The sequence below is a fragment of the Sparus aurata genome, chromosome 23 (genome assembly GCF_900880675.1).
Source record: "Sparus aurata chromosome 23, fSpaAur1.1, whole genome shotgun sequence".
Lineage (NCBI taxonomy): Eukaryota > Metazoa > Chordata > Actinopteri > Spariformes > Sparidae > Sparus > Sparus aurata.
Genome location: NC_044209.1, coordinates 28,032,626 through 28,055,341, shown reverse-complemented (window position 1 = coordinate 28,055,341; position 22,716 = coordinate 28,032,626). Strand labels below are relative to the sequence as shown.

The 22,716-nt window shown below is 41.2% G+C and overlaps 1 protein-coding gene and 1 long non-coding RNA gene across 7 annotated transcripts in view; one reads left to right on the top strand and one right to left on the bottom strand.

Annotated features, from left to right (window-relative positions):
* LOC115575100 (uncharacterized) overlaps nucleotides 1–22,716 on the top strand; it is a 116,217-nt gene that overhangs the window by 41,744 nt on the left and 51,757 nt on the right. The window contains exon 3 of one of the 5 annotated variants that reach the window (XR_003982631.1): nucleotides 19,283–19,310. The exons of the other annotated variants lie outside the window; for them this stretch is intronic. This is a non-coding gene — a long non-coding RNA (uncharacterized LOC115575100). The remainder of the gene's footprint in view (nucleotides 1–19,282; nucleotides 19,311–22,716) is intronic. 5 annotated transcript variants of the gene reach the window in all.
* Nucleotides 1–22,716, bottom strand: part of grin2ca (glutamate receptor, ionotropic, N-methyl D-aspartate 2Ca) — a 71,234-nt gene that overhangs the window by 36,557 nt on the left and 11,961 nt on the right. The window contains exon 2 of one of the 2 annotated variants that reach the window (XM_030406943.1): nucleotides 13,400–13,843. In XM_030406943.1, coding sequence (XP_030262803.1) covers nucleotides 13,400–13,831 — 432 coding nt within the window. In that variant the 5' untranslated portion in view covers nucleotides 13,832–13,843. Of the gene's footprint in view, nucleotides 1–13,399; nucleotides 13,848–22,716 lie in introns of both variants that reach the window. The other variant, XM_030406942.1, reaches the window with a different exon arrangement.

Sequence of the window (22,716 nt, the reverse complement as noted above, 5' to 3'; positions counted from 1 at the left end):
TAAGTGGTTCTGTTTTATTTTGTTCTTCCAGGAGGTGCAGCACCATTCATCACTTAAACTCACATGTCTCACTTTTGCCGCGCAAACACTGGCCGTCATCCACACTTGCAAATTCAGAGGGATAGCACTATCACAGTGGCCAGCGTCTGCACGGTTTCATCCGTCTTATCCGCAAATGCAATGACCTTGAGAGAGCGATGAGAGCGGCTCTTCTGTTAGTGCTCTTATTAAAAAAAAATTGGGAAGGAGGGAGAAATGTGATACTTTTTTCTTGAGATTTTTATTAAAACAGTGTTATCCAGTATTTTCAAACACTTGAGGTGAAGTTAAGCTGCAGGTGGGGTTTAAAATGAGCACTGAATCATTTTCCCGCTGTGACATCACTGATTGTGGTGTGGCCGAAGGGTGCTTGAAAGATTTAAGGAGAGAACAGTGCGGTAACAGCTTTCTTCCCACTGATTGATTATTAAGTTTCCCTTAAAGGTAATTCCTGTAACAAATGAGAAGACAGGAACACCTGGCTGTGGAACTTTCTCAGCACAAAGTACATTTTATTAATCGTTTTTCCAGATAGAGATAAAGATTCCTGGACTTATCCTCAACACTCCTCCATGAGTAGTCTAGTTTTATGACTTGATATTATTTATTCTTCAGTCTGTTTAGGTTTGTTTGTGTGTGAGTAGCTTTGGGAACTACAATGGCAATTTCATCACACAATCTTTTGTTGCATAATGACAATTATTCTAATCTTGAATGGGTTTCTTATGTTTTAAATATGCGATTTTTACAGCCAAACAAATCATTAAATCTGCAGTTGTAAATGTTAAGTTGTTGGTTCTGCTCCGATAAAGAATAGGGTAACTAAGTGACGATTTGTATTAATGACTCATTGATCTATAAACCATTAATAAAGCCATGAATTACAACTTTTAAGCAACTCAAGAACAGAATGATGTCAGGAATGGGTACCCAAATACTTTCCAATGCTGAGAGCAAACTGTGGCCTCAGAAACCAACCATCTTTTTCTGAATCCTTTAAAAGTTTGCCTATAAAATGTTGTTTTAATCGTCTACTTTAACGCTCACAGACTGTCTTTCTGTTTCTCTTATCCAGTATGTATCTGCTTTGTTGACTGTTGTGGTCAGCGATATGTTTTATAAAATCTAAATACACCTCGTGTTTTAGATTTCAACCTCAACTCTGTTTCCACAATAGCAGACGAGAAGCATGTTGAGGAAGCATCGCAGTAGTCCATCTAAAACCAAAGTGGTACTGAATGACATCGCAACAACCAATCAAGAAATGGCATAAACATTAAATACAAGAGGTCACATCACATGCAGTGTGTTACAGAAGTGATGTAATACCAGAGAAAACCTTTCTCTCTTTCTGTTTCTGATTGCCAGTTAACAGAGCGAAGGCTTAGTCGATCATGGATGTTGTCATTCTCTCAGACGAAAAATCAAAGTTAAAAAAAATGCTGAAATGTGTTGCAAAATTTTTGGCAACCGTTAATATACCTAGGCCGTCTCCCGAAGTAAAGTCTATAAACCAATAACCAATAATTATTAACACTAAATAATGCCCAAAAGCTGGTAGGTCCTTTTTAAAGCGTGCATTTATGGAAATAGGTGCTAATGTACAAGCAGTGACTAACAACCCTGCTGTCATCAGATTGAGACCTGACCAGATCACATCTCTTCACATTAATTATACCGAGGCGTCATAATCAATGTGACAGTGATGGATTGATGCTTCTGTGCATGTGGACATTAGTTTTAACAGACATCAGCAGATACTCTGCCTCATCTTTACTCTGCAAAACAAACATCATCATTAAAATGTGAATATTAAGTAGCGTACAAATACAGTTTTTATTTCCAAATCAGTCTGAAACTTTCTGCAACTTTCCCACCTCTCATCTCTGTGAAGTAGAAATCTATGTTTGACTCTGGTGTGATCTCGTTATATAAAATCTCTCTCTGCCTCCGTCAGGCTGATGGCTAGGTGGCCCCCTCCTGACCCTCTCCTTCTCTGGGGAAAAACCACTCCATCCCGGGCGTCGGGCCCTTAGCGCCGAGGATTGTTGGGGTCAGGTATCCTGAGACTGTGAACAGGGCTGTGATCTTACTCAGCCTGTCTCCCTGTTGTCCTTGAAAGGAGTTCAGCAGTCTTGTGATGTATGAGCATCTTATGATTTCAGACGTCACGGCTAAATCCACTGACTTTGTGCCTGTGACTGTACCGAGCTCGCACCCCTGAAAACATTTTCTTTCTCTCTCGCCTTTTTTCACTCGTCAGCGCCCTTGTTTTCTCCGACTCCTCTGACTTCTCCCAAACAGTGAGGCAGCTTCTAAAAAAAAGAGTATTTCTGATTTACAGTTAATTTATTCATTGAAGGAGAACCACAATATGTGCGTTGTACTAAATCTACAACCGCGATGATTTCAAAGAAGCAATAACATCCATTCTCGGGTAATTATTCTTTTTCGTTTTTAATTCATTCAATTAAAAGCCGGAGCTCTTATCTTTTCTTTTAAAAAGCCCGGTCTCATGTGTTACTGATTAATATTCACATAAATGACATTCGGTTATCAGGGTCCGTACCAGGAATTGGCTTCAGCTCGGCGTAAAGGAGCTGCTGTGGACTAAGATGGATTAGACTGCAGTGGAGGCCGGCTGGCTGCATGCATCCGTACTGGGCGCGGGGATCTTATGCAGGTTAGTCACGGAGGAGCTCGAGAAGATCGTATAAATCTACTCATTTTCTCCCTCTGCTCACTGTCCCACAGCAAATCTGTCAGCGTTATTGCCTCCTTCCTGCACGTGCTGCTGCCTTCTTCCAGCATCTGCAGTCAGTTTGTTCCCCAACAGGTTGAAGGTGTCGAATCACATATATATGGTTGTGTTTGTTTTATGCACGTGCTTGTGTTTCTGTATGCCAAGGTACATGCTTTAAAAGCCCTGTGGTGTGTCAGAGCAAAGCCTCCTGCAAACTACAATCTCAACAGCTCAATTAGCAGCGAGCAGGCTGATCGCGCGGTCCAAATGAGCCCGGGGCATTACCACAGGCTCAGCTGCAGCTCAAAGCCTGAAGTCACGACCGCCCCGTCAGTGTGCAGAGCATGTACAGGACCATCCAAGACATATGGTTAGAGGGAATAAAATGAAGCAGTCACAGTCAGTTTCACAGAATCTTATATGAACTCTCCACCCAGTAGTCATCACCGCTCGTAGGAGCCAAAAGCAGACTAAAGAGTTCAGTGGAATGAACAAACCATACGATGTGTTTTATGACCACATGTAAAGGCAAAAAATGTTAAATCTAATTACAGACAGCCACTGGAGGGAAAGAGTGCTGCCGTTTTAGCCTCCTCCTCGTGCATCCGTCCTCTCCCCTGATCTCTCTCCAAGAACCTGAGTGTGTTAAGACTTTCTAGTCTCAACGTGACGAGTCGTTCACATGCTGAAGTCGCCAGATCTCAATCTTTACTGGCCTCACGATCCAATTCCATGCAGTGCAGCTGTCAACGATTCGATTGCACAACGATTCTCGATGCATCTTGATCCTCAATCTTCTACATTACTGCACACAGCTTCTTTACTCGTATCTCATGTAGCAGCTCTCAGACTGGACACGACTCTAAACATGACTATGGCTGCAAGTTAACAGCACGTCCTCAACTCACAACTGATGAACTGTGTTCGTTAAACACGTTTCACAAGTCTTGTGAGGCAGATTTTACACACAGCGTTTGTCTCGACCAGCTCGTGTTTCCCAGCAACTTTATGATGATCCGAAATGTCGCAGATGTTTTTATCTCTTTATCTCTCTGCTGATATCTGCCTCTCTCTGCCAGATCTCCCAACATACACAAGTAGTTAGCCAGATGCTCACCCACTAGTCGATGCGTTGCAACTTAATTTTGCAGATTTATTGTCAAACCGATGATGAAAAATCAACATTAGTATGCTGCAAACTCCTGATTATGTTGTTACTGCATCAGTGTAGAATCTTTTAAGTCAAAATTCAAGAATGTAGGTGCACCAAGTTCACGTAGAAACAATAATGCATGTTTGAGACATCTTTAATCTATGATATGTCACAATGTTTAGTTTCTGTATGTTGTTTTATGTCTGTTATGTGTGTGATGTAGCTCCACAGATAATTTTCCCTGAAGTTTAATCTATTCTAGTCCTAAAAATGTGCACTTTTAACCACCAAAGGACTAAATGGATTTAATTCTCTACAATATTATTTGTAAAGTTTTTCATGAAATGGTTTATGGGAGAAACCCTCCGTAGATAAATGTACCAAATGTTGAAGTCTGTTTTTAGTTAATTAAATAAAATAAATCCTGAAAACTGAAGCAACCTCACTACAATAAAACAGAAAATCCTCTAAAACTAAACAATCAGAGATATTAAAGAGGTTACAGAGACCGTAAATCTTTCCTTGCTGACGAAGTTCCATCATCAGCTCATAAATGATCATATTGTCAAAGGCTATGCTTAATGTATGTTCGATTATGTTAGTGTTTTTTAAATGAGTGCAAACCACGACTGCGTTCAGTAAGCTGCACTTCCACAGTGTTGTCCACAGAAGCTCACAGTAATGGTCTACGGTCCCAAAGAAGATTACAACCACTGAGTGGAAAGCTTAGCTTCTCAAGGCTGAGATTACACTCACAAGAGGGAAATGTACCGAAGAACTCGCCTCTGTTTACAAACACACATGTAGAACCGCTGCTGAGTCCACATTGGCAACTTTTTAACTCTTTAATATTTCGATGTGTGGCGCTGAAATCCCACAGTGACCAGTTGAGTGAACGACTTGCAGCCTGAAGATTAGATTTCAGATGCTTTGAAACTGGTCTGAGTTGGAGTTAGATGAGTGATTATCTCCAAACAATAGAAATTAAAGAGCCAGTCCACAAACAGCATTTTTTTTAGCTGATCTTAAACAGCCTCTTGTAACAGCTGAAGGTTATCTGAATGACTCAGGTGAGTGACGTCTATTGATAGACTTGGAATACGTCCAGACGTCTAAAGTGAACCAGAACCGTCACTTGGCTCCACGGGGCTGAAGCCACAATGAGATTATGTTTTGCAGTAAATGTGTTGTGGCAGTGAGTGAAACTACTGAGGAGACGGAACACAAACTGGTGTATGCTCCTCTTTCTCCCTCTCTCTCTCTATAAAGAGTGATTTCTGGCCACAGCTCTTTGCTGCGACATATGTCTGCCTCCGCCACGCAGCAGGAAATGCCCTGGCACCACCTTCCTGTGCTGCTGACGTCACGTAGATCCTGCACGGCAACCAGGAACAGACTCACAACTCCCTGGACATTTTCCACTTAAACACCAAGATTACGAGACTGTATAGATGGTGTGTGGTGTGGAGCGACACTGAGCCAGAACGAAAATGAGCATTTCTGCTTGTTCTCTGAAGTAATCAAGAAAAAACCAACTAATTAAGACATCTCACATCAAATCAGATGCTGAAGTTGAGTTTTTAATGACTCTGAGCACCCTGTTAACATTGTATGGAGGACACAAATACAGTGACAGACACTCACATGGTTTATCATTGACATTATTTTAGTCTTTTTGTATTTTAGTACTCCTGGTTAATTGATGTCAGATATTCAGACATTTAACCCACTCCTACACCTGATGAACCTGATGAACTTGGTTGATCGCAGCCTCTCTGTACCTGTCAGCATGCCGGTCACTGCTACAGTGCGACCCCAGAGACCCCCGGGGAGCTCTTGGAGATCTGCAAGCTGGTGCTGTTTTTCTGCCAGTCCGACTCGTTTGCTTTTGTAATGAGATGGAGCATACTATTGCCATTCCCGTTGGTACTGGTGTGTGTAGTTTTGATGTAACACATTAGCAGGTGATTGTTTCACATGTTCCGTTTTGTTATTTTTTTTTTTTTAACGTCAGAGCACAATTTGTGGCAGAACGCAGACGCGTGCGTTACGTTACTCTGGCAAACCTGTGGATAAAATGTCTTTAGTGTAGAAATGTTTTAAATTAGAAAGCGAAAGAAGTCCAGCGGTGACATGTGCAACATCTGCAATACGACCGCTGTGGGGAGGGTAACGAAGGAGCTGCACTGGCTGGACAAAGGAGAAGCGAGAGAGGTACGAGCCACATTCCTTCCCCTTTATAGGTCCTCCCCTCAATCATCAGATTAGGGCAACCTGGGAGAAACCACAACCAAATGGCCAATAGAATCTCCGGTTATACATATCGCAATCAGCGGGGGCGGGGGAGTATGTGACAGTGCCGGTACGCGCACAAGTTCTGTGGGTCTCATACAGCAGAGCAACAAACACAAGGAAGGTGGTAGGCCGATGTTAGCATGCAGAATAAGAAAGAGCCTCGGGACTCGTGTCGGCATTTACTCCATTTTAAAGAACTCGGATTGGGATCGGGATGAAATATCTCAACAACTATGTGTAAAAAATGATGGTTGGTACTTTAACAGCGGTACAAAGTCACAGTGCACGTACACATCTGCTGACTCTCTGCTAACAACCTTGGCTCGCTCCCCACTAGTTGCTTTGTATGACTGCACTGTACTTCCTCTACCTGAGTCTAGACAGGTTACACTGTAACTGTGCCAGCGGTTTTAAAATGCAGCGGGAGGTGGACTCAGAGACGAGCGAGTCCAGGTCAAAGAGACGGCAGACAGAGACAAAAGGAACTGCTCCAGTTCTGAGAGAAGCCTCGGGCTCGTGTTCTCCAAAGACAATCAGGGTCCTGCTTGTGTCCGACTCACATTTTGTCCGTGGCTCGGAGGATGTGATCGGTCAGGCCGCACAATGAATCCCTCAAAGGATGCTCTGAATTTGAGGTCAAGAACTGGATGCTTAATGAGAGAAAAGGTTCATGCTGCAGTGTGTCTGTTCAGGATTCACGAGGCTACAACAACCCGCCTGAGTGTGTAATTACTTCTGAAGGACATCACTGGATTTCTTTCTGTCTTTATTTGTTCAGACATTCGTCACAGCTTTTTTAGAACGCCTTTGTCTCACTGAGATGCTGTAAATCACCCTAATGGTCCATTCTGGTGTCACTCTTTCATGCTGCAGGAAGTGAAGAATCAAATCTTAGTTCAAGTCTCAGAAATTGACATTCAAGCATCCTCAGCATCTGTATTATAAAGAAAATCTCTCGCTATTCTTACCAAAACAACAAAAGGAAATGTGAATTAAACTGTATATAAGATACAATCAATTTCCATAATTAACAAAGTTTTATAGCTTTCATTTGAATAGTTTTTTTATAATATTACACAAGATCCTAAGTTTTATTTTTTGTCTTTTATTGTTAAATGATTTTTAAACGTAAAATAATATGTGATAGTGGTAGAGCACTGCGGTAATAACAATAATCAGGCTTAAAATTGTTACAGAGTGCTGCTGTTAGGGATGGGATTTATTTAGGGTTTGGATTTATTACTCGTACTGTATATTTACTCAATATTTGATGTAATAAAATGATATATATATGTCAAAATACTGTTGTATAACGTAAGCCTGATCAAGTCACCATCCAACATTAGCCTTGTTGAAAGTTGAATAAAAAACACATTAATTTAACCATTTTGTTGTGAAAACTTCCAGAATTGAATAAAATATCTGTAATCTAATAATCTAATAAAGAGATAAACTGGCGAAATATACACATTTTACTGTTAATTCCACCAATCTTATCAAGCACGGCAGCTCGGCCCCTTTTATACAAGCGTCATAAATGTAATTACAGTATTGAACTTGATTGTATTACTTTACGCTTAGTTAAAAACTAAACATTTGTGAAATCATGATACATTTGTGATAACAGGACTTGTTTCCTGGCAGAAGAGCAGCCATATTTCCGCTCCACTACCAGCTGCACTTCAGCTTTCTCTGGGCTTCACAAACAGTCAAGTCATTTGTTTCAGTCATGCTTTCGACTATTGATCCGTCCACTGTTTGCACATCCAGCAGGCCTGTGGGAACTGACTGATCTGTTGGTGATAGTGAGGTGTAGCTTTGATTTATTGTCCATCTGAAACTGACATCGCTGCAAGTTTGAATGAGTTCTAATGTGCCGTTAGCTGAATAAATAAACCGGATTTTAAGAGGAGTAAACTTTGCTTTCCTTTAACTGGGAGAACTTTTGCTTGTCTCTCTATTTCTTTTTTTTTTCTTATCGTGATAAAAAATGAAGAGAACAATGTCTGCTCTGATGCCAATCAACAAACTCAAATGTCCTGGGGACAGGAATCGTTTTATCACCTAATTCTATGCTGTCACTTCTAGAAAGATCAAACTCTCGGCTTTCAGCGATAACGTATGAAAAATGAATGAGCTCCATCGCCTTGTTGACTACCTGTGACAGCGTCCCATAAATCAATCGACGGGCGGCGTCCCTGATTATTGAGAAGAAGACTCAGAGGGTTGGACCAAACTCATCTCTGCGTGTCTGCTACATAACTGCCATGTGCTCATTGTTTAATTTATAGCGCTTAAGTATTAGGCTAATGAAAGAGTAATTAAAGCATAAGGACGATTCTTTATTGATCCCTGCAGGCGAATTTGTTTCTGCAAATATGAGACATAAATATTTGCCACAGACAAACACAATCTGTTGCTAGCACGAGTCATATTTTGATTAATAGACTGACCAGTTGAAGTCATTGTTGTTTCAAGCCTTGACTTTTAATCTCATGTCAATCCAGTGACTGTAATGATCCTGTGCGTCAGTACGTGGTAGTTCATCATTTTCCACTTGTGTCGTCCTGGACGTCTGCCATCTGGATCCTGTGATATGCTCCACTATAATCACTCTGGACAGACTCAACCCAGAGGTAAAACGCCACCACTTCAGCTCTGTTAGTGTGGTGTAATCCATCGCGGTCCCTCTGATGTTAAGCAGATATGCTGACAGACCCTCGTTTCTGCTTCCCCCTAAGCTCGCTATTGGCAGCCCTCTCTGAACTGAGGCAGCATGTTACTGATGAGTTGTTAGGAAGGCTCAGCAATCTTTAAAAGTGTGCAAATGTTTATATATATTCAGTATTAATCATGTAAAGCTGGGAGAGCTGAATTAATAAGACCTTGTATCGGTCATGGATTTAGTTTTTGGCTATTTTCTATTTCTTTTTGAAGTTATAGCCTCTTGTGTCTTGTTGTCACTTTGATTTCCTGCTCACCTGTGTTCTTGTGCTGCTCCTGCCTGATTGTTCCTCCACACCTGTCTCCCATCAGCCTCTTCAGAACACCTGCACCTGCACCTCATCCCCTCGTTAGTTTAGTTTGTATGGAAGCTTGTGTTGTTCCCTCACTCCTTGTTGGTTTGTCTGTTTTCGGCCACGCAGCTCCTGTGCTCCTGTCCCTGTTCCCCAGTCCTGATTTGTTTCTCGTTGTTTTCTGGATTGTCCTTTGTTTTTTCCTTGCCCAGTATGTTTGTTGCTTGTTTTTGCTGCCTGCTCTTATCCCGTTAAATTCAGATTTGTAAGGTTGAGCTACTTTACTGCTGACCTCAGGACATTTAACATGTGGTCAGCGGTGGTTGGAAATGCAACATTTCAATCAGCTGAGCGGCAGCAACCCTACTTTATTTGAAAGACACAATACAGCATCACCTTGATGAGATCTTTGAAAAGCCTTCCATGTTGTGCACGAACCTTTCTTGACACAACAAAGCAACATAATGCTTTTCTAGAGCTTGTTTTCTTGATTGGCAGATCATCCCAACAGCACAACACAACATACAGCAACAAATAAGACACCAACAGTGATATTATGCAACAGTAACATTACCTCCATCCACCATAAAACAAGAGCATGAATTTAACAATTTTTGAGATTCTTTGTACGTCTATTCTAAGCCTCAACAATCGCTTGTTGTCACTGGATTGGGTTGAAATGTTCTGAACATCCAAGAAACCCCCAAGGATGATTTGCAACCAAATTCTGATTTATGCAGTGTTAATATAGTTCTGTCACAAATAAAGGTTATTTCGGTCCAGCACATCCTCTGGGAGGGTCTAGGTGAGTTGGTATGGGACGATCCAGAATGATCAGCAGCAACCTAAATCTAAGAGAGTTGAAGTGAAAGGGCCAAAACATGCAAACCTACATATGGTAAAGTGACTCCACGAGGAAATTGTTATTTTCCTGAAATAAAAAAAAACTCACACCAATCAGAGGCCTGGTACCTCAGTGGGTAGCTGAAGATTACAGATGGTTTCCAACTGAGACTCTCCTTATTAATAATGCATGCATTCACTGGTCTGTAAGGCACTTTTAATTGCATTCACTACACACCATATATTAATGTTCTCAACTTCCTTGTTGGCTAATTACTGATGGAAAGATTTTTGTTCATTTGAACAGCTGCCAGCCCTTGTCATTAGGCTTATTTATCATAACATGTGTTTATTTGGTAATTTATTGTGATTGAGTTGCTGTTACTGTCCTGAAGTTAGAATAGTTAGAGTGCAAATGAGCAGCAGGAGGCATTAACTGCTGAGTGACATCTCTTTTATTACCCCTGAGATGCCACGCTGATGGCAAGATCCCCAAACATGTTCTCTGAAATGGATGCAGCTGACAGGGGAGCCGTCTATAAACCAAGATGAATTAAGGAAATTACAGGAGTCTTATGAGAGCACGAGTTTCTCACAAAATAGAAAATGCTGCAAGACTCAAAATGCAACAAAAATCGAAAAGTCTAAATAACTATATTCTAATCAGATAAACATAACTTGAAGAATACAGAAGTTATTGTTGAAACACGATATCTCAAGGAGGCCTGGAGGGAATTACTCTACATTTGGTACAAATACCCACCATGACTCACGGATGAACTAATGAGAGTTTAGTGTCCGAAGGTCAGAGGTCAAGGTCACTGTGAGCTCACAAAACACAAGGATTTATACAATAATAAGATCATATTTGACATGCAAATATGTATTGATAGAATTATGAAAACATCCTAAAAGTCAAAAGTCAAATTGTTCCGCCAGTTATTCAACACCATCAGCTCAGGAACAGGAACTTGACTGATCTGTGGACGTATGTTACTGCAAAGAGGTAATGCCAGTTTTAAATTATTTTTCATGTCATCATTTTCAGAATGGACATTTATTGACAATGAAGCTAAAAGGAGATCCCCTGAAGTTTACTGTTAACATTACCTTAGATTACATATTGGATAATTTGTAAATTTAAGTGTGCAGACAACTGATGTGGTGTCCCACAGGGGTCTAGTCCTGGACCCCTTCCGTTCCTTATCTTCATCCATTGCTTTTTTCTGACAACACTAACTAGTTTTTTCACATTGTCCCACACTTATTGTCCAACACTTTCTGAATTGGTAATGTTTCTCTCTTCATTATTGCATGTAGCTTTTAAGAAATCCCTATAATGTGCAATGTTTACTCAGTTTAAACCATCTTGTTGAAGAGCCTCAAATTCTGTGTTGCCAGGCTCTGTTTTCAGAAGGAACCAGAAAAAAGCTATTCTGAAAGGATTATAGTTGGTGTCTGTGGCTCAGCCTATTGTGTTGGCTGTTCATGCTCCTATAGATGGATCACTGCACCTAAACCTTCCAGTTTAATGGCTGCTCTAATGTCACAATTACCTCCTGAGCTATTTTCCCCTCCTAAGCGTTAGCCCTACATACGCTACAAAGAGTACTGGGAATGATTCAACACAAACGATAGTGACCATCTAAAAACCTAATTTCAGTGTATCTGTTTTAACGAACATAGAGGTATCAGACCTTGACAGAGTTACCTTATTAATTTATTGCTTTTTGAACATAGTGCTACGCTAGAGCATTCCTGAGCAGACTGTTTTTTTCTGATATTTATTAATCATTAAGTCATATAAAAATGACAGATTGTGCCTGTCCATTTCTCTGACACTCATTATTTCTGCTGTAATTAGCACTAAAATGACTTTACGTGTGGGCCTCTGTGTGATTATCCGACTGCTTCCAAGAAAAAAAAATCTGCACCTTGAGTGAAATTGTGATTAAAATATTTAAGTTTTGTTTTAATGGTTGTAATTAACAGTTTGAGCTGATTAATTTGATATCTAAAAAACAGATCAAACCATCTGTATGACCTCTGTGAAAGGAGTCAGGAGTCCTCGACACCTCGACGACAAATGCTCCAAAACAAGATTTAAATATCAAAGTCAGATGACATCAATTTGCCATTATGGTCTGTTTCTTTATAATTTCTCTCGTCACTGTCAGTCTGCTAAATGAGTTATGGTAAATTAACAACCTGAAATCTTTATAACTTGAGCTCAAAGGTTATGTAAGTCAGTTAACAGTAATAGATGATAAAAGTATGGAAGTTACGAATGTATAAAATCTGACATTTTTTTCAAGGTTTCAAGTTTGGTTGCATAATACAATAATACTAGTTGCTTGAGAGCTGAATCGCTGAATTGTTTCCTTGGTTAATCAATTAGAAAATGGTGAAAAATGTTGATCAGTGTTTCCAAAAGCCCAAGATGACGTCCTTACAGGTTTTGTTTTGTCCACAACCCAAAGACAATCAGTTTTCTGTCACAGAGGAAATAAACCAGAACATGTTCACATTTAGTACGCTGGAATCAGAGAAGCTTTTACTTGTAGTACTGGAGTGAAGGAAGAACTGAAAACTTCTTGCCCCACTGCAAAACACCAGTAAATATAGATGAGCTCTGTTTGTGGCCTGAAGCTAAATAGTTACATGAGCGTGTTTACAACAAACTGAGACAAAACTCTGCAGGCTTTTCTTAAAGCTGTCAGATTTCAGTCTGGAGGTATAACAGCCTGCCTCTGTTGCGCCACACCTGCCCATGTCTTCTAAAACTTTGAATTTATAGCCGTTACAAACCAGGATGACGGGGAGAAATGATGAAAAGCCATCGGCTCGCCCCTGTTAGCGTTTGAATTAAAGAGTCTGTCATTTAGCCTGCAACAATAGGAGAATTGCATGCGATTTACTACCCAGAGGTGGAGTGTAGCTGGTGGCGGCTCTGCTGCTGCTGTTTAACGGCGGATGATCTGTATTCATCCCGTCATGTCTTGTGTTCATTACTTTATACAGCCTTCTGTTTAGCTGCTGACTGTGAATGATATCAATAAGAAATTACCTGAAGATTTAATCAGGATCCTCAGGCTTCCAAGTGGCCTTCAGAGTGCATCTCTCAGAAGTCCTTCTCTCTGACTGACTTAATGTTTGATGTGTGGTTTCTGGGCATATTTCATGCAGATTACGAGGTTAAGAATGTGATTGCCATGTTTGATCAGCTTCCAAATTATATTTTCCAATGATGCTCCCACAAGTCTTGGCTGTGGAAGAAACCCCGACCCCCCTCCCCGGCCCAACACTGACCTTGTATGGCAGGACGACAGCCGAGCCGCCGCTGATGCCCACGATGGGCACAGCTGTCTGAGTGGAAATGAAGTCCAAGATCTGTGCCACGGCCTCCGAGCCAACGTTGTCCTCGAACACCACTCCATGGACGCGGTTGGTGGAGAGGGTGTCACAGATGCGGGTGAGCAGCGCCCGTGGGTTGGTGTTGTTGACCAGCACAGTGATGGGGTTCACCTCCAGAGGCAGGTCCATGAAGTTCTCCCTGCTTAACCGCCCCTTAATCTCCGTCTGGTAGGCCGAGCCGCTGAACACCACCGCCACGTTCACAGAGGGCATGGGAATCCCGAACGGCCTTCCTGAACAGCAGGGCAGAGTGCAGAACAGCAGCAGCAGCAGCAGCGGTGGCGGCCACCACGGGGAGTCGCTGGAGCAGCCTAGACGAACGCCCATCTCAGTCACCTACTGCCTGGAGGAGGGGTCAGAGTGGAGGGGAGGGGTCAGGAGAGAGGATTGAAATGTTAGATACAAAGGACCAGTTGCTGCCTTTCTCTGAAATGTTGTCATAATGCTCAGTAATCCCTGCTGGCAGGCCAACCAAACTGCCTTTTGTTTAGAGTTGGCTCGTTTTGATTAATGACCTTTCAGCTTCATCTCTGCTCAGTGTGCTGGTCTGCCTGCCATATAACTAAGACAGTGTAAGAGCCCATTAACGAAGCCCAGAGTAGTATTTTTAGATTGTGTCAGCGTGCGACATGAGGCAGTGGCCAGGCTGTTGCGTCTTAGGGTGGCAGCTGCCACCCTGCTGCTGTTGTATTCTGTGGTCCAACCCAACAGATGGTGTCCAGTGTTTAATGCTACAAATGGAGAACAAGAGGATTTATAATTTTTCTCTCGTGACAGTACTTTTGAGGCTGTTGCTTAATTTTTTCCCGCAGGCCAAAGCATCCAAACCTAATCTGCCAAAGGTATGCATGCATGGTTTTTGGCTCTGCTGATTAATTGACATCCATTATTGTGATTTGCAGGCTGTTTGGGGAAGTTTTTTTTTAGTTTGGAACAAGGGTTGAACTTTTTATCGAAATTGCAATATGTCTGAGTGCAATATCCGAATCGCAAAGCAGTTTTTTGTTTGTGTTTTACACAAGTAAAATGAAACGATGGCATAATAATGAAATAATGTAGCGCTGCAGAAATGTCCCCGCCTACTGTATTGTATACAGTCGGCAGGGACTTTGTATTTTTTAAGTGAAAATGTAAATTATGATGCAAGAATTATCCTTCCCAGCAATTGTGAATCATATAGTCATAGGAATTTCTGTCAAAACAGCCCTGTTTGAAACTGATATTTCAATTATTCAGTCACAAAGTCTATTTTTTAAAAGGGATTCATAGTTTGCCTTTAAAAAATCCGAGCTCTTTGTGCAGCATTGCATCAGTAATGGACTGGATTGCAACGAGCAACTCTTGGCCTTACTTTCTATATTTCTTCCAGAGCCCCTAATTACTTTGCTTTCTGCCCTGTGGTAGGTAATGGGGGAGAAGCACCATGGCAGGACGCCCTGATGTCAAACCCTGTAGCGCTGGTTTAACATTCACATTGTAGCCAGACAGCGGTTTGTGTTGAGCTGTCAGACAGACTTAGGCTCTTTGTCAAATCTGTCACAGTCGTGTTTGTGGCCCTGGGGGAGTGCTGCACACTGGTCCCCTGTCACAGAGATCTGATCCACCATGTGATGGAATCCCAGTGGGGTGAATATATTGTAATCCTTTGGTAATCCCTGCCAGGCGTCATGGCCTACGGCTTGATTGTAGTGTATAAACTTATCAAGAGATTTGGCGAGTGCACGAGGCTCAGTGTGGCTGTGTGGCGCAGTTCTCTCTATGTTCTACTTCCTGCGTGGGACCGAGCGGCGAGCTCCTCGTAGAAAACATTGCAGATAAACATGCAGGCGGAGGCGCTTGGGTGGGTAGGCCAGCAGAATACTTATTATGGGATTGTTTTTCCAGTCACATGATGAAATCCCAAAATAAAAGACATCGCACATGTCGTACATGCGATTCTCCAGGTAGGCGCCGCTTCATAAATCATCTCATAAATTGATTAGTCGTCACCGCGAGAGGGCATCTGCCACATTCCTTTCAATGACATTATCCATGTTTGAGCTGCAACAGCACCGGAATAGGTTCGGGTTAATGTCTTTGACGGGGAGCAAACGTACGTGGTCAAAATGTTTAAAAGCTTCAACCTTCCATGTGTTTAATCAAGGCGGGGAAACAGCTGAGGCAGATGTATGAAGGTCGAATTCCAGGCTGATGGATATGGGATTAAACCAAACAGGGAATGAGTCATCAATAACTGTGTGACAAGGCTTTGTATTAGGAAAGCACGATAAGGAATTTGTACCGTTGGCCATTTATCAGTATTTGTGGAATCAGTGCCGATAAAGAGGGATGAAAATTACGAAGAGAAATCACTTTCCTGGACTTAACAAGTGCAACATCTTGTGTCAGTGCTCAGCTGTACAGTTGGATTGCGATGTCCCAAAAAACAAGAAGAGGAAGAAGAAGAGTGTGACAAAGAAAAGCAAGAAGAAGAAGAAGAAGAGCATGCTATACTCTCTCTGAATCATCCATCTTTGCTCACTACATATTAGCCTTTTCTCTCACGTGTGCATGAACTACACATTCCACTTCTTTTTTAAACAAAACATGTAAAATCATTGTTTATCTTATTGGTATTGGCCACGAGAAGCAGGTTATCATTTATGTGTATCGGCTGGAATCCAAGAAAAGAAATAACAACCTGTACCAATTTGGCTAAATGCGGCTTCCAATATACCTTTTTCTAATTCAGAGTAGTGCAGTCAGCTAAGCTTTGTGACGCAGCTGAAATGCAGATTGGCTCTGTAGATTTGCTGGGCTCTGACCCCTCCAACTCTAACAATCAGCAGAATCTGTAAACTGCACTGATACATAAAGGAAAGAGGCTTTGCATCTGTGCTCGCGCTAAATCCTCCAAAAATCATTCCTGTGTATACAAGGGCTGAAGCCTCCACTCTGATCTCTGGGATCAGAAGTCACCGTGGTCATCCGTTGTATCGAGAGGGTTTATTGAAGGAGGCTGCATGACGAGGTACATCCATCCTGAATCATCACGACACACTCAGTCTATCTGGCTCTGCAGCCTGGTTGTAGGTACATGCTGTAGTCTGAGCAGGAGACAGGTTGCTGTTTGCGTCATGACGCTGTTACAAACTGGATTCAGCATGAGTCACACCGATGACGGAGTGAGTGGAATCAATTGCAACCGAAACCCTGTTGTCCTTCTGTTACACACAGACATGCTGCTAGGATCTATTTGATGGTAGCTTCTTACAAACCTCCTCCGTTTACATGTAATCACAAATTAACTACTGTATTATGATTCTCCGTAAACATGTAGTTTCAGATCTATTTTCCTGAAATATAAATCATTAATCTTGAGGTTGCATGGTATTGTTTTAAGACATAGTTCATGATTCAATAAAATGCCCTATTTTTGTTGAATTGTGTACACATCAGAAGCACTTTTAAGTAATTTCAAGCAGGGACCTTTCTGTTATCTTCAAGACCTAAGGCGGCAATTAAAAGATTCATTCTAAAACCGAAGGCGTTGTTTTATAACGCCTCCTAAAACCCGAGGGTTTCCTGAAAACTTGACAGAATTGCCAGAGTTCACTAAAACCTTTTTTTTCAGCTTCTGTGGCAGATAGGAACTAGAAATAAAATCCATTTGTGAGCTTTGGCTTTGATTAATTTAAATCAAATTGGATTTGCTCTGATGTTTATTAATGAATCAGAAATAACACTTGGCGCTTGGGTAGAGTGCATAGCTCCGCCAAGGCCCAACAGTTCTCTTAAATGTAATCAAACAACCCATGAATGCTAACACCTGATTTTTTATTTTCATTTTTTTAACCAACCAAACAGAGAACAAGCTCAACAACCAACAAAAAGACTGAACAACCAACCAACAAAACAACAGGACCAAAACAGCCAAAACAAACCAACCAACAAATGAACCAAACCAACCAAAAAACAACCCAACAGACTTTGGTGAAAAATCATTATCATCATGATTTTTACAGATTTTTCAGTGGAGTTAAACGTTACAATCCAAAACTTATCATTCCGTCTTGTCTTTATATCCTTCAAAATAAGTGCAAGATGATTTCTTTTACCATATCATGCAGTCCTAACCATAATCATAACTACTACAGAGATGGACCACAACCATAGGCTGAACATTTAACTAATCTTTAGCCCAAACTGAAAGCTGTGACAAGGAACTTTTTATGTTTTGTTGATTCTGTTGACCCCTTCAGACAAAAGACTACAATGGTGAATTTAGTACCGTACCACCAGTTTACAGAACAGCCTTATCCTCTGCCTGTGACACTGTTTTAGTTTAAAACATTCAAAAATCTACTAAAATTATCAAGAGTTTGAAGACGAACAGTTTTGCAGAGATATCAACAAAGTTAGCATGCTAGTCCACCAGACTCTGCCTGTCCGAGAGGCGAGTTACTGCAGTGTCAGTCCAACATGAGAGGATGAGGATGAATCATCACGTTTCACAGTAAAATGAAGGAAAACAGCCTAACGTTGGCGTTTCCACTGCTGGAGACAGCGCCTGGTCATTAAACTTACATATAGCATCTTTAAAGTTAGGGAAGGCAATTCTGGAGAAAGATGGATGATCGTTGAGTCTCATTCCCAGGTCGTCAAATGCCAATGCTTTTATTTATGAGTCACCTATCTTCCTCCAGAATCACCTTCCCCACCTTTAATGTTACCACTTATCCAACCCGGATGAGTCGGATTCTGACCCGGTGACAGGCATCAAGATGACTTAAAGGATTATGCAGACGTATCCAGTGTTCTTGCTGATGGTGTTATGTAACAGTACACTTAAAAGTTCCTTGTGATTTTGAACAAAAAACACAACCTTTCACTGTTCTGCAGCGACAAGCTTTGCTGTCTCTTAATCTGAATCACAAACTTTCACAAAGTACATGTGTACAAGGTTATTTATAGAGATTATGGGCAGAGATTGCAGGTAGGACTGTGGCTTTCACTCTCAGCCTCGGCTGTTTGGAGAGGTTTGGAAAGGTTAGTCCTCATGATGTGACTGTTTGAACAGATATTCTTCCCCCGCAATATTAATAATACAAGTACACGCACGCTGCACAATCCTATCTCCCAGTGGCAGATTATTATAATAGCTGAAGCTTTTTTTTCTTACAGCCTCTCCTGGCAAAGTCAAACTAATACAAAGGTGACTGAAGAAGTTCCTCCGACCAATATTTGATCTTCTTTTGCTCAAAGTGAGACTATATCTTTGAGGGAGAACCTCTCACTGACAGTCTGTGTATTCTCTGTCGTCAGTGCTGTTTGACTAACAAACATTAAAGATGTGCTTATCCCCCTCTAGTGGGTGATATATGGTGGAAGCAGCTTCTTTACAGAATTAGCTGCATTTGACAGAGGATGCATTCAGAATAACTGCTGGCTCTTTATCACTCGATCACATCATTTTCCTTTCCTTGTGGTTTATTCCGGTGAACCTTCACTCTGCTGACACCTGCACGGTTTGATAAACTGCACAGGTAATAATGCAAATACCCACATCTGCACGTTGAGCCTGCACATATGTTATCAGCTGCTGTAAGTTGAATATTGTTGATAAGGTGAATAGGATTTTCTGCACACATTGACACTTCCTGCTCAGTATGTATGGCCTCCGCAGACTCGGTGATGACAATACGAGCGCATTTTTAATACGCACGGCTCAGTATAATATGTATATTGTAATCTCACACATTGGATTTTCCTCTCATTTATTTTCTTTTTCCTTTCAAGAGACTCCAACCGTGCACAGCCGTCAACTGTAAGTAGTTTATTTATATTATAATTTCTGTGCATTTTTTATTTCAATGTCATTTCTCTGCGGTGTCATTCAACTAAAATTCTCCCTCTCTTCATTTTTCTGATATTGACCGTATGAATAAAGTCGGTTGAATAAAGAAAAAAGAGGCCTCTATTGATGAGTCGCTGCAGAGGTGTCAAGTCCTCCAGCTGATTCCTGATCCAGCTCATTAACGTGAGGCTGCGGCGGTAAATACATCTGGCTGAGGAGCGAGGTCTTATCGGCGCAGTGTTTAATGACGGCTTTTATATTCTGGGCATGACGCCTTTGCTGCAGCTGTTTAACAATGTGCACCTGTCCCGTCTTCTGCTCCGTGATCGATACACTCGTCCATGCATCTGCAGCCCGCTGCGTCGCCGCACACATGCTGATAAACTCGTCCTCCTCTGTGTCATTATCAGTAAAACTGCTGACCGTCCAGCTCCTTCGAGGACACTTTCCGATATTACACCATGCTCCGAGAGCCATTTAGTAATCCGTGACCTCTATTGACCTCTATTGGTAGGAATTATAGGAAAACTGATAAGACATTTCCATAAACCAGCCTCCCACTTTGGCTCACGTCTCACAGCCAGCTCCTCTATAATTGACAAAAGCAGAGTCACAAGAGAAGCGGCTGATTCAGTGTTTAAATGAGTGAAGCAGCTAATTAGAGCGACGAACCAACAGAGACCTCCAGTGAGGATCTGCAGCATCACCACACAAAATGAGTCTGTAGTGCTGTATCAATGTTTTTTCTCATGCTTGGCTTGAGAGCTGAAACGTGTCACGTCTCTCTCTCTTAACGCCGTTCTTCATGTCCTAAATACAGAATGTTTAACTGACGTGTGAATTATGAGTCCATGAGGCTGTCAGTCTGGATTCATGGGTTGACAAAAGCGACTTCAACACAGGAACTTTAACCGATAGCATACACAAACATTCATACGTTTCTAATAAACACTGACAGTTTGACAGGCTTGACTCTTAAATTATCTCCACAGATGCTTCAGGTTACACAACCTCGTCTCAGTCTCGCTGAAACAGCTTTCAAAATAATGTGCTCTGTTGCTTTTTTTCCACAGATAAAATCAAACTGGGAATTAATCTCAGTATATACCGCTTTATCTTACATGTCACAGGCTACTTTATTAAATAACTTGTCAGTTAAATTGTGTAAAAGTGAATTTAAGTTCCCCCAGATGAGCATTTACGTAGTGTATACTTGTTTTCCGAACTTTTACTGTGAAAGGTACAGAATTGGATATATCTGTCGTCGCCAGTCGTGCCGAATTCTGACTGAATCTGTTCCCCGGTCGGTTGATCGCTTCTTTTAACCATTACCAGTCTTTCTCTCACCCTAACTAAGTTGTTTTGGTCCCTAAACCTGAACAGAACTAAGAATAGGTTCAATTTTTCAAGCGTATCTTGATATTATTCTTAAAACTGCCACAAGGAACTTTGATTTTTTGTTTATTCCGACGTAAAACGATCACGATGGTGAAACAAAGTAGTCCTTGTTTTCGTGCCGTACAACCGCCGACCACAGAGCAGCTTCTTTCCTGTTTTTGTCCTTAACACTCCAGCCTAAAATAAATAGTTTATTATCTTATTTAACCCCAATTAGTTTGAATCTGACCCAATTACAGGCTTTAAGAATAACTACAATAACTTGACAGAAATAAACAATCTTCTCACTGATGTCTTGTCTGCATGTAGAGCCGTCAGTATTAAATTGAGGCTGTTTCAGAACCAGTTAAACGTCCTTTTAGTACATTTAACACCCATATGTACATTAAAAGGGTTGTTAGCTGCTGGAATTGTTCCCTCTGTCGATTCAGGCTGCAAAAAGCTCCCTCAGTCCACAAATCCACAGTCCTTGTTTTGTGTAAAGATGTTTTGTGAAGGTCAGCTGAAGTTAATATGAATCTTCAGCTGGCTGAGTTCCCAACGTTGGTGTCTTTTAGTAAATATTACTGCTTTGAGCTTTAGTGGTGGATGAGAGAGGCCGACACAAAGACAGAACTTTATACTAATGAGAGGACAGCAGGTTTGCAGCCAGTGATTATTTTTTAATGTCTGAGACGTATTTTCAGGATGAATCAGGTAATCATTTAGTCAAAACATTTAGTCACAGATTCTCAGAGACGTCTTCACATTGCTTCTTCTGTCCAATCAACAGATGTTGTTTTTTCTACTCGCAATTTTTGGCTGCAGCGAGTCAAACTGCTTCATAATTAAAGCTTCTAAATGACTTTTATTGTGTAGAAGTTATAGGAAATAAAACATGTATGTAGCTGAACTCAAGACGAGCGCCATATTAGTTTTAAGACGCACCTTCAAGCAGGTAGTCTGGTCGTGGTGGGAAGTGGAAGTCTAACTGAGAAGACTTGGAGAGTTTTTAGTTTTTTGGTTGTGTTTGTTGAGCCGATTGTTCAGGACTGACCTGAGGGAAGTGTTTTCTTTCTGAATATATGTTTTTAAGATACCTTTTAAGTACAGTAGACTTAATTATCTATATGTGTATCTGTCAGCATCTTCTCCTTGTAGATTTGTTGTGGAGATTTTATGCTTTAAAAAAAAGTGAATTATTATAATCTGCTGTGTTCATTTCATATTCAGTTTATGAAGTGCAGCTTGCTATAAATAATCCATGCATTCATTTTCAGAATATAAGCCTCATAAATGTGAGATTTACTGCACGACTATTGAATTATTTTAAATTTAAATCAGTGTTCCCATTAGATTTGTGACCCCCTGAATAAGGATCAATGTTTTCTGAGCTTGATGGATATTTATGTGATACTAAAAGGTTTCACAATAAGAGCTGTACGCTGTATAAAGTGTGAGGATTACAACCAACGTGTATCTTTTTGCTTTCACCTGTATGAATATGTTTAACTAACTAAGCACTTTTAAAAAAAACAGCTGTGCTAATCTCTTTAAACCCACAATCATTAAACTAATCTGTAGATTCATCAGCATCACGAGTACAGTGTGAGCAAGAAGAGGTGACAAGCCAAAAAAAAATAAAAAAATCTGCACCCAAAAATACCCACAGTGTGACACAGTTGGCGCGTGTCCACAGGTGTGAGTCAATGTCAAGTCCAACGCATTTTGTGTATTTAGTTTCCCTAAAGCTCCTCTGCTGCTGCTCCAAATGTGATTCATCTTAAATATCCTGCGACCCATCTCCGATAAACGGAACAATATCTGCAGCCAAAATCACAGATAAATCTGCGACCCAGCGACTATCTGTGACCCTCCTCCTGCAGGTCCTGACCGATCATGTGGGGAAAGCTGAATCGGACTATCTTAAGCCGGAGCATCATCGTAAATAAAGCTACATCTCACGCCATCCCCCGTTATCCTTATCTGATCTTGGACC